The sequence below is a fragment of the Lissotriton helveticus genome, chromosome 5_1 (assembly GCF_964261635.1).
Source record: "Lissotriton helveticus chromosome 5_1, aLisHel1.1, whole genome shotgun sequence".
Classification (NCBI taxonomy): domain Eukaryota; kingdom Metazoa; phylum Chordata; class Amphibia; order Caudata; family Salamandridae; genus Lissotriton; species Lissotriton helveticus.
The window spans coordinates 1,585,079,388-1,585,096,360 of record NC_136065.1 but is presented as its reverse complement, the minus strand read 5'-3'; the positions used below and the strand labels follow the sequence as shown (position 1 = coordinate 1,585,096,360).

Sequence of the window (16,973 nt, the reverse complement as noted above, 5' to 3'; positions counted from 1 at the left end):
CGTGTCCTGCCTGCCAGACCCCGCCCAAGGTTGGAATGCCGATTTTGTCCCATTTAGTGAAGCCGTCCAGTTGCACAGTGCGGTGCAAACCTTTTAGCTTCATGGGTTAAATTAAGCAAGAGGCATAAAGAAAGAAAAGTGCAAACTGATTTGTATGTTCCATGAGGATATTGTATTAATGTTAAAACATGTTTATACAGTTATTGCCGTATGTAAAATAGGATTAGCAGTTGGAGGTAAGGGCGCATAGCTCCTTTGAGATGTTAGACTAAGGAGGAATTTTCAAAACAAGAAAAGGAGTGCTGGAAATCAGAGGGAGAGAGAGAGAGAGAGAGAGAGAGAGATATCAGAGAGAGAGAGAGAAAGAGAGAGAGAGAGATATATATAGAGAGAGGGATATCAGAGAGAGAGGGAGAGAGAGATCAGAGAGAGATAGAGAGAGAGAGATATCAACGAGAGAGAGAGATATCAGAGAGATATCAGAGAGAGAGAGAGAGATAGAGAGAGAGAGAGCGAGAGATATCAGAGAGAGAGAGAGAGAGATCAGAGTGTGAGAGAGAGAGAGAGAGAGAGAGAGAGGGAGAGAGAGCGAGAGAGAGAGAGAGATATCAGACTGCAAGCTGCAGTCCTTGTGCCTGAGAGGGCATTACCTGGAGGGTGTAGGCCCGGGAATGCTGTGGTTGAAATGACCATCATGGGATAAAGATTGTCCGTGGCTCGCGGGCACTGTTGTTGTCTTCATTGCTTTCTCTAATACAGGAAATAAAGTGGTCAGATCAGAAGGTTTATAGTTGTTGATCTCGGTTTGAGTCACTGGTGGCTGTCAAAGGTGATAACGTTGTACTATTAACAGCCCCCCAAAGGGCAACATGAGATCTTCCCTTTTGAAATCTAAAGCAAGAAATGATGAGTGATGCAGACATGTTTGTCTATCGCTAATGATACCTCTCCCATTTCCTGATTCCACAGCCACAATAGGAACAGTCATCCCTTTCCCTTCAGTCAAATTAAGATGCGGTAAATGTCAATTTACCCTCTTAGAACACAGCTACCTGTCCACTCACTCACTGAATGCATTTGTACCTTGGACCCTGTACAGAACCCAGTTGCCTTTGATTCTCCATACATTGGAGAATTGCATCTTGCCACTCTGCTGTTGCCTCTGATCTTTAAAAAGAAAGCAGAATCTTTGCTCCCGCATATAAGCTCTCCCTAATGAGGCAGATGTATTGACCTAACGTTATACAGCATTAATTCCATCGCCCATTGTTATGGGAAGTATACTATTATTTTTACCTTTGCATCCTCGACCTAACTTTATTAGCTATTGTATTCACCTATTATACTTCCCTAGTTTTACCTTACAGGTTTTGTTATGAGTATGCAGTGGATGCAATATGAGTGGCAGGCGAGATAATGTTTGGGGTGTAGTGGAGGTGCACCTCTCGCAAGCACAGTGAATCTCAACCTTTCACATCCAGCAGTCCCTGCAAAGACCAGTTGACCTTCTGCCCACATCCTGCAGTCATGCTTGCCTATATCAACTATCCCTTGAAAATGACTGCCCCTCTGGCAGGATAACCCAGTGAAACAAGGGCGTCTTCTGCTCAGGCCCTTCCTCTGAAGTGAAACCCAGTGCCTCCTCTGTAAGCTAGATAACGCCTGTGCCCTCTCCAGGATCACACATTCAACTGTACTTCTCTCTAGCAAATGCAGTAAAATATGTTCCCTCTCCAGGGCCCCCATTGAAGCCTAGTCCTATTCCCTCCTCCGATAGTGAGACGAAGCCCTATTACTTTAGTACAGCTTTGTTAGTTAGCTACGTTGTGTCACTATTGACAAATACCTTGCTTGATCCCTTTATGAACCCACTGGTCCCACGAGCTAACTCTGTGGTGAAGCTCAGTCCTTTTGCCACACCCATCTGACGTTAGTCTCTCCTTTGTACTACATTACAACTTTGGAAATGTTGGGAGCTGCATTGAAGAGACAATGATGCAGCAGTGAGTCAATAATGGCTGATGTAGACCTTCTGCTCAAACATCCCCACAAGGCTGCACCTTTTTCTGTTTTCTTTACAACATTCTACCCTCAGTGGGTTGTATCTTCTAATAGATTTAGAGCCCCTCTACCTTAGGCTTTATCGATTGTTAAAAGTCCTCTTGTTCACTATAGACCTTGACTGTAGCTAGGGCTTACAACTCCTGCAGAGGCCCTTAGTGCATGGCATATCCCTTGTCAATGGTCTAGAATGCTTCAATAAAGCCTTATCAGTTTTATCCTGCAAGCCAGAGTTCCTCACCTCTTACAAAACAACCCATATTTCTCTCGTAGGGGATTTCCATGTTTAGTCATAAGCGATGAATAGTCCCACCCATGTGCGGGGACCCCGGAGCACTTTATCCAAATATGTTCTTAAGTGATGAAGTTCACCTTTCTTCGGGAAGGCCTTGAAAAAGTCACTTAATAATGTCATAATGCAGCCTAGGATAAAGCCACAGAGGGCAGAGTTCTTCATCTTGTAATGGCAAAAGAAGTGACAGTGAGAATATATACTCTCAGAATATATCTTTTTTGTAATAGCACAGAAAAAGAACCTACACAAATCCTTTTGCTATAAATAGACAGATATGAATAAGTGCCTGGCCCTGTAGCCCATAGGCTGCCATTATAAGTATAGAAAAAGAAAACTGTTACTTTAAGAGCCGAGAGACCACCGATATCCCATCATGCTCAGCCAGAGGCAGTTACCTCAGTTCTTTTTTCCAGCTCCTTCTGACAGGACCCTTGGAACATTGACCTCAACCTTTTTTAGGTTTTTTCTTCAATTTAACTCTTCAAACTTCACAGTTTTTTGCTTCACACAGCGTCTTTTGTCCTTCTCTGCAGAACAAAGTGTTTTTCTCTGAGGAAAAAGGCTTTTTTCCTATTCATAATGCCATCTCTTTTTGACAAATGCCCTAGATGTGGCAGAAAAAAAGCCAAAACAGCCCCTCATGAAGTCTGTATTCTCTGTTTGCCTTCCTCGCATCTTCCTAACACCTGTGACATCTGCAAGACCTTCTCCAGATGTACCCTGCATGACAGGGAGAAGATTTGCCTGCAGGGAAGAGAAGAGAAAAGAAAACTGCAGGTAGCCAGTGGGACCTCTGAATGAAGGGGAAGAAAATCTCCCTCCAGAGCTCTTACCTCAACCCACAGTGGACATGGGAGGTCTGAGAGGTGTTTATCACCCAGAAAATGCTTGCAGTCCCGACTGAGGTAAAGGAGGTCGATGTTGAGGCGGTTAACGTCGAGAGGAGGTATAGCGCTGACATGTTCGCCTTCATTGACTGGCTCGACGTTGAAAAAAACATCGACGCTCGACTTCGAGAGCCACTTCACACCGACGTCGAGACAAGTGTAGAAGTCGAGAGATACTGACTCACCGCCTCCAAGAGATAGAAGACTGACATCGTCAGCTAAACATCGGCGACGTGATTAGTTGACTTTGAGAACTCGCTCTTCGTTGAGTGGTTGACATCGACAGTCCACATCAAGGAGCAGATCTTTGTCAAAAAGTCTATGGAGAAGATCGACGTTGAGGAGATCATCAACGTCAAGGCAAGGAAAGGCCTCTAAAAGGAGGAGAATTTACTCCTCTTCTACCTCTCACTCCAAATCTCCTTCATTGGTGGAGATACTTGAGTCTTCCAACCCGCATCACCTGCACAGGTTCCCGCAGAGCCGCCTCTTTGGCTTTGCATCCTCCGCCACAGCTTCCAGTACCTCAGCTTCCGGTGACTCCAATAATACCAGCACTGGTTCCTCCTGCTCCTGCGGTACCTCTGACCATCATGATATTCTTAAGTGACTTTTTCAAGGCCTTCCCGAAAAAGACGAACTTCATCACTTAAGAACATATTTGGATAAAGTGCTCCGGGGTCCCCGCACAGGAGCGGGGCTATTCATCGCTTATAGCTATCATGGAAATACCCCTACAGGAGAATAAGACTTACAGGAAAGACACTACATCTTCTTCTTTGTATACTTTTTCAAGACCCACTTAGATAAGGGTGCTCCTCTGTGCAACATGAGACAGTGCACCTGATGTGTAATTCGGGCCCTTGTGAGCAGTAACAAACATCCTTTTAGTAGTTTGTGATGTTGTTAGTTCCAACTTTAAGGTCCAGCAAGTCAAAGAAAAAGTGCACCTGCTGCACTGTTGGTAGCTGTGCCCCTTATGCTCTTCGCTTGCTCAACATCACCCACTGTCTGTCTCTTCTCAGTAGTAACCATGGACACTGCTCACCAGACACTGTCGCCCTCGACATAGGGGTATTACAGATTTCTCTGCAGAAAATAGAGACTTTTTAGCTCTCTGCAGATTTCTGCAGATTTGCTTCATTTTGCAGATTTTCCAGATATCTTTGACATTTTGGAAATTCCCAGAGTTTGATGCGCCTCCGTATTTTCTTTCGGACTGGAGATTGAGGTGGAGTGAAAGTGCGCAGAAAGTCATAATAAATAATTAGCAATTCGTGTTAATGACGTTCATCATGAATTGAAGCCATTTGACCCTTTTATCATCTTACTTGCAACTGCATGTACTGCAATCCAATCTGTGTCCCTCATGCCGCATAGTAGATCACATCCTATATCAGAAGGGTCAGCCAAGACGTCCACTGCCCCATCCTGGATGATGGTGGAGCAGAAACTCCATTTTGTATGTACCCTGGTCACCTGGCGAGCTATATTCAAATACTCACAAAATTGCTTCAAAACACAGCAAACAATCCTCATTAGTTCTCAATATTTGTATAATATTATCAATGCTTGGTGCATACAACCTACATTAAAAGGTTAGTTCATCCAGCGATGCATTATTGGGGTTTCTCATAACTTCTTTCACGATGGCTTATGCTATAAAATGAATCCTTCCCCGGTATGGTTGCAATTATGTATGTATGCGGTTTATGTACAATAAAACCGCATGGGCAATATATACTGTTTTTAAAAGCGTATGGGTCTGAGTTGCAAGGTTTTTTTGTAAGTAGTTTTGTCAATGTTTAACACAGAGGAAATTTAGAAGGGTTTGATTTCTATTTACGATTGGTGTCTAGTTACAGAGTCTAAGGCAACATTGAGTAATTTAATGGGTGCAAATACTTGAAATAGTGTCTGTGACCTGCATGTGAGTTGTGACTTAACAGATCATTCGATTGACTGTTCATTCTTACAGATTATTCGATTGACTGTTCATTATTTTGAAATTAGATGCATCTTTAATTACGTCAAATATTTTTTCATTTGGTGCTTTTACCCGCCCTTCTGCGATTGACTCGTTAGTGGAAATGCCATTTTTGGAGGACGTTGATGCGCTGGTAAAGTATTTACGTTTAATACAATTGGCATTCTAAAATTACTGGTTATTTAATTTAATTTTAACTAAGTTGTTGACATTTAATCATGTTTCTTTTAAATGTCTGCAAATCTGTCTAATAAGCATAATGTTTGGATTGAGTAGCTGTGACTTAATTCAAACTTGTGTAACTTACTCTTGACTGTCGAGGAGTACGCCACACTCGAAGAAAATAAATGTCTTCGTCAATGGAGCCCTACAGGTGTATATGGAGTAACAAACATTTTATAAATGTAACTATTTAATTTGTCACCGTTTTACAGCTCCTGGTGACATCCTCAAGGTTTATGTTGCGTTATTTCTTAGCTGGTGTTACTTTAATGTCTTGACTTGGTTGCAGTTTAACAGCTAAAGTGAAGGCGGTTTCATGTTTATCATGTCACCTTAGAGGCTGTTCTTTTTTCCAGTACAGGTCGTATGGGAAACTACATTGCTCCGTCGGGGGTATTTCCTGTTTAGTAATGGGGCAATTGAAGTGATACTTTGGTGGCAATCTATTGCCATTGAGAACAATTTCATGATTTATGTGGTACTTACCCAGGGAGTGTTTTTGTGTGGTGCCTTTTGTGAGGGCCAATTGTAAGAGTTATGTGGGTGCAAATGTTTGGTAGATACTCTGTTACTGCCAACCACTGCATGACAACCTAAATCTTTTCTTTCAAAACACCCTAACAGCTTCAACAGCTTTGTCTTTAAAAGTCCTAAAATAAGTTCAGAAGTGCTGTAGAATGCACCATTTGCTTTTTTATGTAAAACATCATAAGGCTGGTTGGAGGGAGAAACATCCAGCATCGGATGTAAACTGATAAAAAAAAATATACAGTCTATTTTGTCAAACAATTGGTCCTGAAGTACTCTAAAACTGCACAACTTTACTAATTTTATTTGAACAATATTTTTGGTGTGCTCCTAAGTTCTTATTTAGAATAGCTGTTGTATCATGTATTCTTTTTGTGTCCACATTATTTGATGTCTTAGGTTGAAGCCTGCCAGACAGTGCAGCAGTCTTTTTTGCAAAAGGTGTATTGAGGACATGTTGATAGCTCACCTAGAATACAACTATGTCCTTTGGTTTCCATTGGCTATTTGTTTTGTCACTTTTATTTTCTTTCTTTCTGTTCAATGATTTTATATGTTTTAGCCTGTCCATAAAGTATTTGTCCCTCCCATGGAGCATAGCCCACTTACCATCTCTCTGATTTGCTCCTTTTGCTCTTCCACAAGTGTCTGCTTTTCAGGATCTTTTTTGTTAAAGGCATTCCATGAGATTGTATGCTTTTCCCCCATTCTCTGGCTTTTCAGCACATTTCTTTTCATAACATTATAAAAATTCAATTTTGCACAACTTTGTCTATCGAGCTACTACTCCTTACACTTTTACTTCTATATAGCTTTGCCCTTTGAGCCACTCGCCTTTGTGCTTTAACTCCATTTTGGGCTCTTTCTTGTTTGTTCTCTTCCACCCCTCCACATTGCTGTGTCTCAGTGTTGCTTCTCCAATGCACCCTGTGTTGCTTTCCCCTGCCCTCAGTGTTGCTTCCCTTGCTTTCCTGTTGCTTCCTGTCCTCTGTGACTCTGTTACTTTCCCTCACCAGCGTTCTTTCCTCCGCCTACTGGTGTTGCTTTTTTGTGTGTTTGTTTACCAACCCAACTCAAATCGGTAAATAAAATTTAAAAATACTTGCGTGATTTTGTAGGGACACGTTTGCTTGCTGTGCGTGCTTACAAAATGATGCAGACGGCTGTCTGTACTTTTTTCCCTGTTTATTTAGCCATGCTGCACCGCATCAGAATGCAGAACAGCATGTTTAAATCAATTGGTACCAAAGGCAAGGCCTATTGGCTTTGCCAATGCTTGATTTTGCTTGCCTTCTTGTCTAGGAGACTTGTAAAACAGCAGTCCAAACTATTATATAGACTTTTCTGTCTGGCATGACTGTCATTCACTTGAACCGGCTTCAATGCCTGGACCATATTTAGTTATTTGCGATGCGAGAGTCCAATTGGTGTTACCTGTCCCGATGATCTTGAAGTGGATCTTACTCTTGCCCCAAGGATGTGTAGTTGGACCAGGCAGTGTTGTAGAAGGTGCAGTTGATGCATCAATTTTCGGCAACATTTTCACTGTGGTTCCAGCTGTTGATATAAAAAGTCATGAAAATATGTTTAAATATTATGGTGGCAGGGATTTCCAGAGCTTGGGAAAAGGAGTACCATTGGTGGCATATTATTAAAAGGCACCTTGGAGCACTCTCTGCCCTGGACTTAACACAACAACTATCACAAAATCAGAGATATATGTCCTTAATGATGCACATTTTTTAAAAATTGCTCATGATGCCAGGAGAGTCATGTTACACTCTGTATTGATTGGTTAAAAAGAAAACCATTTACAATTTAAAATACGACTGGTTCGAACAATATAAAGTGACAATAATAAATGTTAACAAGCATTGGCATAGCCAATAGGTCTTGCGTTTGAGACCTTATAAGTATTTAGTTATGCAGCACAATATCCTTACTGCAACAACATTAACTGTTGCATGGCTAAACAGTTACAAGGACCCAAAGGCGAGACCTATTGACTATGCCAATGCTTGTTTATTATTACATGAGGCTTGTGATAGACACAAAGCTGTCTCCAGGCTACATCTAACATTGTTACAGATACAAATGTCATGTGCCCTACTTTGCCAAATATACTCCCTAAGTACAGGTCCCGTGGACGAATTTTTGGATTTCTGTCCAAGTTCTTCTCCCAGAGAACAGACATCAGAGTCGCTGCCGAATTTCAAACAAGTAAATAATGAATTATGACATGAACTGCCACTGGGAACTTTCTGCTATTGGCCTGAACAACATTTTTGTACTAATACTGACTTACAATCGTCAAAATTGCCTGTTATGTAGGAAACAACTTGCTGATTGGATTGCACTAAAATGTGTGTTAATTACACATTAAAAACGAGGTTATTAAATGGTTGTGATGTTAAAAGCTCTTAATAGGAAACTTATTTAGATATGTAAAAATAACGTTAACCTCTTTGAAGCTCATGACGGAACGGTTCCGTCATCAGCGTCGGTTGGGCTATGCTGATGAAGGAACCGTTCCGTCACGACCACGCCCGTTTTTCGAACCTTCAGCTCAGCGTGAAGATTCGCGACCGCGCTGAAGGTGTTAAGAGGGTTTGAGTAGAATAAATTTTAAGCCCTAATTAAGAGGATTGAGTGGATTTGGGAAGTGATAATCTAAAGTGAGGATTAACACGTGTGTGTGTGTCTAGTATGCCTAATGTAACTCCTAGGATGTGCACAGGTACAGTGCTGACACGTTTTCCTTTCTTGAATTGTGCTGAATGAAAACATCACGGGGCTATGTCAGTGTAAGCACAACAAAAAAAGCACTTACAGCAATCAAAAGTGAGGAGCCGCTCTTGGTGAGTTTTTAGATGTGTTTTTCCAATAAAAGTGTTTTGGAAGGACAGATAATGAAAAGTTATCAGTTCAAGCTGGCAGACTACAGCATTAAAAAGTAAATAGCCCGCCCTGCGGCGCTCGGCGCTGCTCTGCCCAGCCCAGCTTGCAGCCAGCAGGAATGCCCTTCTAAAGATAGCATGTGGCATGCGTTCCAGGCGTGCCTGTCCAGCAGGCTGGCATGCCTCTAGTAGTATAACTGGAACCCTCCCTGTCAGTTCCTTCATGGCAGCATGTTTATAGGTGAAGGGCGTGAGTTTGGATGTACACTTTTAGTTCTGTTTAATACCAGTCTCTGAATTTGCATTTTTGGTTTTGTTTAATACCAGCCTCTGACTAGCCTGCATCCCAGATGTATCTTCTTACTCCAAGAAAGTAGCACTATTTCAAAGAGACCCGGCCCGCACTGCATACACTTTGTAACTCACAGCAGGTCAGGTCACACCTTTTGTAACGTAATGAGCTCCGCAGAGAGCAAAAACCGCTTCATTCTTAGTATACATTGTCAATTCTGTAAGCATCTTCCCCAAAAGTGTTTATTCAAATATGTCAGAACATTAAAGCGTCATTGCAGAATATGCAGTTTAGAATATGTATTTGCTAAACTTACTGTCAGCAGGCCCCATAGAAGCCAACCACCCTAAGAGTGTTAACCCAAACCTTTCACTTCAGTAAACATAGCTCTGGAGTTGAATATCCGAGCACTATATCATCGTTAAAAAAAGGGTTCTTTGTAAACTATGCAGTTTGAGAAGCACCCCTTGCACAACTTACCACCACTGGGCTCACAGATTGGCAGTCACCCCAAAACTGTTAATCGAAACCATTCACTTGCACAAAAGTCAAGAAATAGAAAAAAATCGATTTCTTTACTTTGCTACAATCGCTGCAAACGCGCTTTACTTTTAACATGGTTAAAGTAAAGCGCGGGTGCTGCGATTGTAGCAAAAGTAAAGAAATACATTTTTTTTCTCTTTCTTTACTTTTGCAGCAATCGTGGCACCAGTGCTTTACATTTAACCATGTTAAAGTAAAGCGTGGGTGCAGCGATTGCCGCGATTTCACAAAAGTAAACAAATAGAAAAAAATATATTTATTTACTTTTGATACAATCGCGGCACACGCGATTTACTTTAAACATGTTTAAAGTAAAGCGCAGGTGCCGTAAACAAAGCTGGCGGCTGCGGCCTGCTACAGTATAGAGAGGCATGAGACTAACGAGGAAGTGGGAGAATTGAGGGGGTAGGTGAGTGGATTAACAAAAGCTGAACGCGAGAAAGCCAGATGCCAGCAAGGCATGAGACTAACGAGGAAATGAGAGAAGGGAGGGGTTAGGGAAGGGATTAACGAAAACTGAACACGAGAAAGCCAGCTGTGCACATCGGGCACGCTTGTGTGCGTAACAGACAGCTGGCTGCCTGCAAAAGCCTGTGGTGGGTAGCACTGTGAAACCCCTTACTAAATGTCTCCCTAGAGCAGGGCATGCGCTGACTCAGACGAGACCTAAAAACTATGGGTTTTAAATTACTAAAAAGTTAGAGGAGAGGTTAAAATAACATATAACCCCCGATCACACTTGAGCAGGTCAGTGAGGGACACAGGCCTAAAGGACACACTTCCGCCCTTGTGCATGACAATGTGTGTTCAGCCTTCGAATTGCATACTACCATTGTGCCAGGTGGAGGTGAGTATTACCCTACCCTTGGTGAGGCTTGAAGATCCTAATGACCCCTTGCAGTTGGGAAATTAGGGCATTAGACAATATGCTCCCTGCCTTTGGGGCAGATAAGGGATTTGGGACTACAATGCCACCCCTAGTGGTCAAGGCAGTGGTCTTTAATAGTATGCATCCTCCTCACATGCCTAAAATTGATGCTTTTAACAAAATTCCAATGTTATTGAAGACAACAATTTTTGTTGGAAAAATTGAATACGTCAACCTTACAGAGATGTGTGTTTTTTCAATCGCTCTCTCTCGGTGAAGTGTGGGAAAGTGGGATTTGGGTCAGATTGTGTGGGGAGAGTAGGCTAAATAACACCACTGCACTTTGTCAAGGTGTGATACAACAAACCAACCCTGTCCTTGAGAAGGAGGGGGTTGTGAAGCAATCCACCCCCGCCTTTAGGCAAGGTAGTAGGGTAGAGGTTTCCATCATCCAGGACAATCATTGAATACCCCTGGTCAAGGTGGAGCTGAAATGTAAAAATTAACTTCCCTCACTCTTGTTAAAAGTGGAGACTTACAAGTATCCCTCACCTTTAGGCAAAATATGGAGAGGGGCAATAAATATCCACTTAGGATTTATTCAAGGCAGGAGGGGCAAACAAAGACCCCATACCCATGGGCAGGTGGAGCGAGTTAAAACAACGCAATAACCCTACCCTTGGTTAAGCATAGGGGAAAAGGCTCTTAATACTCACCTACCCTTCAGGAAAGCCGTGGCAAAGTCTACCCTCCCCTGGGCAAAGCAGGGTGCAAAAAAGACCTCCCACTGTATGATGGGGAGGAAATGAAAGTCCCATTTTGGGTTAGCTGAGGGAGTCAAACACCCCCCCAATCTATAGACAATGTGAGATGGTACAAATACACTTAATGACCCCCTGTCCAAACCAAATACATAATTTCCCACCTCTAGGCAGGGCAAAATATAGGGCAAGATAGAGGGGGGAAAATACACCTCCACACCTGGGCAAGGAGAGAGGGCAGCAAAACCCACAGCCTCTTTACAATGCAGGGGGCCTACAGTCACTATCGCACCCTCATTGTCATTGCGCAAGGCAGCAGGGTGTAGCCACCATCAGTGCAGCAGGCGTAATGGCACAGGACTCAGCCCTGAGGGGCCCATCGAATCCTGAAATTTACTGGGTTTTACTATTCCAACAGCAGTCAAAGGAGCCATATTCCTTGCTTGTAACAAGGGCCCTTGGCATCCTTACTATGCTACTGTGAAGGCAGCGGGGGCAGTGACCGCTTTTTTTGGCAAGGTGAGGGACTTAAGGCCCCTAAAATTCCCCTGCTATTAGGCAAGACTGGCAAGCCCCATCCTTAGCCAAGGCAGAGGGTGATTAGAAAACTGCCCCCTGTCCCAGGCCACTTACACACACGAAAAACCAACGTGAGAAGCGGCAAGAGAGCAACTGCTATGGCACCATGCCCCCAATACTGAAAAAAACAATAACATTTAAAGTTAAAAGGGCTTTAAGAACGGCAGAGATTAAAAGAATGACTAAGGAATAAAACCTAAAAAGCCATAACATTCAGAAGTTAGGATATAACCCTCATTGTGCCCCACACATCCTCTGTACTCATTTAACCTGAACTCCCACTCCCAAATATGCTTTTCAGAACGTAGCATGCCAGACATACAATGCAACACCACAGATGTATACTATCACACATGAAATGTATAATGAAAACACAAGAACACCGACATGTTTGAAGACAAGCACATGCATTAACGCGAAACAATAGTACCATCATACAAGGGCATATAAGGAGCACGTGCCCTTCCACACACATCTATCTACCCATGCCCATCCCCATCTACTCCTCCTCCCACATCACTACAACCTTTCAACCAATCTATCACTATTCCAGGCCTACACCCACCTCTACGACACCATTTCCAACCTCTGCTACCCACTGCTCCTCCTCCCCTCTACCTCTTCCATATCACCTCTCCCATCCCTGCATATCAACCGCTTACACCCCTCTTGAAGCACAGCACACTCTTCTGACATACACCCCTTCCCCCCAGCTCTATACACATGTACCCCAACAATGCTTAATGCTAATTTACCCTACAGAGATGTCAGCTTCCCTCACTTCATCTGCAGTTCTCACATTCCTCTCAATCACCAAGGATTTCTGAAACAAACACAAGTACAAATAAACTCAATACACCATCGCAAAGCCTTGATCTCTCACACCTACAACTCAAAAACTACAAATTCTGCCTGTATATCCTACTTCAACATTATCTTTCCTGTATACAGATTCCAACACAAACATCACCCTCTCTGTCAACTCTTTAGCCCTCTGAAGGTCCTAACTCCGCCCCCTATTTTTAAAACACTGCACGAGGAGTTGAAAGGACGCTCTTTCATTGTGCTACACAACTGATCAGTCGGAGATCTATCAGGCCATAGCTTCTTATGTATACATTGTCTGGAAAGAAGGATGATTGGTTATAGCACAGACAAAGGAGAGCAATAACCCTTAACCCCTTCGCTGCTAGGCCTCCCCTGCGCTAAGCCTTTTTTTGGCTATTTGGGGTAGTTTGTGCTTAGGCCACTCTAACTGTTTGTCCACATAAGGTATCCACGCCAAATTTACGGCCTTTTCTTCCAGCATCATGGGAATTTTAAAGGTACCCAGGGTTTGTCAATTCCCCTGGAGGGGACCCAGAACGTAGCCAAAATACAGCAACATTTTTTGGGTGGGGGGAATGGGAAAACAAGTGCTGAAGAAGAAAGCTTCTGTTCTTTCCCTGCAAATGGTATCAACAAATGGTTTATGGTGCTGAAATCACCCTCTTCCAGCTTTCAGGGACAGACAGACTTTAGTCAGAAAACCAAAATATTTTACACAGTTAGGGCATTTTCCTGGGACATGGCCTATTTTAGCTACGTTTTGTGTTTTTAACCTCCTTTCAGTTAGTGGTAGAAATAGGTGTGAAAGCAATAATGGATCCTGGAATGCTATACATTTCAAAAATGTAGACAACATTCTGAATTGAGCAAGGGGTCCTTTGTGTAGATCCGTCAAGGTTTTGTGCAGAAACTAACAGTTGAAAATAAGAAAAATTGAAAATGAGTTGAAAAAAACAACCATTTGTGCCAACGTTTTTGCACATTGTCTTACATTTGGAAGGCAAAAATGCATAGAAAGTCAATAGGTAATAACAGTTGCTCTACAATTCTGTCTTCCTTCAAGTCTTCCGATAAAAATGGTTCCTCACTTGTGTAGGTAGGCCTGTTGCCCACGAAAGGAAAGAGCCCAAAACGCAACGTGGAGACACCATGTTTTTACAGTGAAAGCAGACCCTTTGTTTTGCAAAGTGCCTAGCTGTGGATTTTGAACCCTAGCTCAGCCGGCACCTAGGGAAACCTAGCAATCCTATACATTTTTGAAAACTAGACACCCATAGGAATCCAGAATGGGGTGACTTGAGTGACTCTCACCAGGTCTGTTACCCAGAATCGCTTGCAAACCTCGAACTTTGTAAAAGAATACACCTTTTCCTTATATTTCCGTGATGGAAAGTTCTAGAATCTGCATGGATCCCCAAAATTCTACCCACACCGCATTACCCAAAGTCTCTTGATAAAAACGGTACCTCACTTGTGTGGGTAGGCATAGTGCCCGAAACAGGAAACGGGCCAAAATGCAACATGGACACACACTTTTCTTTCAGTAAATACGTGACCTTTTTTTTCAGAGTGCCTAGCTGTGGACTTTGAACCCTAGCTCTGCCGGCACCTAGGGAAACCTAGTAAACCTATATATTTTTGAAAACTAGACACACAGGGAAATCCAAGAAGGGATGACTTGTGTGGCTCCCACCAGGTTCTGTTACCCAGAATCCCTTGCAAACCTCAAACCTTGTTGCAAAAAACATGTTATGGCAAACTAAAATGGGGGGAGCAAAGGCCTTGCCCAAGGGACTACTCCCCCCCTGGTAGCTAAGGGGTGGATCCCTGCTTGGGGATCGCCCTACTGGGGCGATCCCCAAGCAGGGATCCACTAGAAATGGGTACCATTGGAAAGTTGGAAAGGGGAGATTTCCCCTTTTCCAATGATACCTCTCCTAAGTGTTTCAGTGCTGGGGTGGGGTGAGATAAACTAAGTTTCAATTTCACTTTTTAATGTAATGCTGTCAGCGCTCCATGCGAGCGATCGTCATTAGATTGAAAATAAAAAACAGGCCTCAGGAGGTTAGGGGAGCCCCCCCCCGAAAAGGAAGTCCCTCTGCTGTTTGCTACGGAAGGATCTAGGGCGCCTGTGCACATGACGGAATGGTTCCGTCTATGAGCACAGACGCAGTGGTGCTCATGAAGGAATCATTGTGTCATGAGCTCCGAAAGGGTTAAGATAATTCAACGGAGCCCATCATCAACATTAGTTTACGTTATTCCTGTCTGGCGCACCAGCCTAATGTCTGGAGCAAAACTGCTGCTAAAGGTTGTTATTGATCCAATTTGCATTTGCACTTTACCAGATAGGAAGGTCTGGAGCTTACTTACAGGTGCTACCTCAATACTGAGCAGTAAAGGAAGTCTTATTGCGGCTCCATAAGGCGGGTTAAGAGTGCAAAGGGCTGGGGGGCGTGGCCAAGGCACCGTACGGGATGGCCGCCTAGAGTGTTTCCTCTGCTACACCGGGACGGTTTTTCTGCCTCCAATGCTCTCTCCGACATTATTTCCGAATTCTACTTACTGTACTAAGCATCGGAACGCTTACAAAATCTGGTGAGCCCTTCTGTTTTCAGCGACCGTCTGCCTGCTTGTATTTCATTGCGGCGGTTCGTTATCTTCATGACGAACGCCGCCGCTGCCGCCATTACAGACGTGCGTGTCTGAATCTTCACATTTATGGCCCCTCGTTAACCTAATAACCTACCATTTTTCAACATGCTGGGAACTCCTGACGCTGCTTTATAATCACGATTTTGGTGATTCACAGCGGAGGAGTTGTCCTTTTTCACTGCAGCCTTTCCTGCCTTCACAGTGGAATGCTTCGAATTACCTCACAGCGCCGGTAGAGGCATACAGCCAGGGAGGCTATTCACGCTCCAGGAGGAGCCCCGCACTGATCCCCTGACTGAAGCACGGGACTCCATTGCCCAGGAGCCCGTGCAGGACCAGCCCAGCGTGGAGGCACGCCCACCCGCCCACCGGCGCACAAGAGACCTCGCCGGACCTGCTGGCGCGGGTCCCGCAGCGCCGGTAGAGCCATACAGCAAGGGAGGCTATTCACGCTCCAGGAGGAGCCCCGCACTGATCCCCTGACTGAAGCACGGGACTCCATTGCCCAGGAGCCCGTGCAGGACCAGCCCAGCGTGGAGGCACGCCCACCCGCCCACCGGCGCACAAGAGACCTCGCCGGACCCGCTGGCGCGGGTCCCGCAGCGCCGGTAGAGGCATACAGCCAGGGAGGCTATTCACGCTCCAGGAGGAGCCCCGCACTGATCCCCTGACTGAAGCACGGGACTCCATTGCCCAGGAGCCCGTGCAGGGCCAGCCCAGCGTGGAGGCACGCCCACCGGCGCACAAGAGACCTCGCCGGACCCGCTGGCGCGGGTCCCGCAGCGCCGGTAGAGGCATACAGCCAGGGAGGCTATTCACGCTCCAGGAGGAGCCCCGCACTGATCCCCTGACTGAAGCACGGACTCCATTGCCCAGGAGCCCGTGCAGGACCAGCCCAGCGTGGAGGCACGCCCACCCGCCCACCGGCGCACAAGAGACCTCGCCGGACCCACTGGCGCGGGTCCCGCAGCGCCGGTAGAGGCATACAGCCAGGGAGGCTATTCACGCTCCAGGAGGAGCCCCGCACTGATCCCCTGACTGAAGCACGGACTCCATTGCCCAGGAGCCCGTGCAGGACCAGCCCAGCGTGGAGGCACGCCCACCCGCCCACCGGCGCACAAGAGACCTCGCCGGACCCACTGGCGCGGGTCCCGCAGCGCCGGTAGAGGCATACAGCCAGGGAGGCTATTCACGCTCCAGGAGGAGCCCCGCACTGATCCCCTGACTGAAGCACGGGACTCCATTGCCCAGGAGCCCGTGCAGGACCAGCCCAGCGTGGAGGCACGCCCACCCGCCCAACGGCACACAAGAGACCAACAGGCTGACGCAGCGCGGAACGCAGCGCGGGACCAACGCCGGGCTAAGGCCGGGCAAAGGGCGGGCCCTCTGTGGCCCTCAGAGGCACGAGGAGGACGGGACGGGGCCACCCCCCTTGTCTCCATTATACTGCCAAGGTAATAACTGGTTGATCTTCCTGACATTCCGGCAAGGGAATAGCCACTGGACTTAAATTGCTAATTCTTCCTACACTTTTTGACTTTTCCGCAGCTACGTGAGAGCCTAACTTTGC

General features: G+C 45.2%; 1 protein-coding gene across 1 annotated transcript in view; it reads right to left on the bottom strand.

Annotated features, from left to right (window-relative positions):
- The window catches only part of LOC144755623 (polymeric immunoglobulin receptor-like), a 238,352-nt gene that overhangs the window by 21,197 nt on the left and 200,182 nt on the right, over positions 1-16,973 (bottom strand). Inside the window, exons 4-5 of the mRNA XM_078644745.1 lie at positions 7,415-7,537; positions 651-750 (exon numbers count right to left, since the gene is read on the bottom strand). Coding sequence (XP_078500871.1) covers positions 651-750; positions 7,415-7,537 — 223 coding nt within the window. The remainder of the gene's footprint in view (positions 1-650; positions 751-7,414; positions 7,538-16,973) is intronic.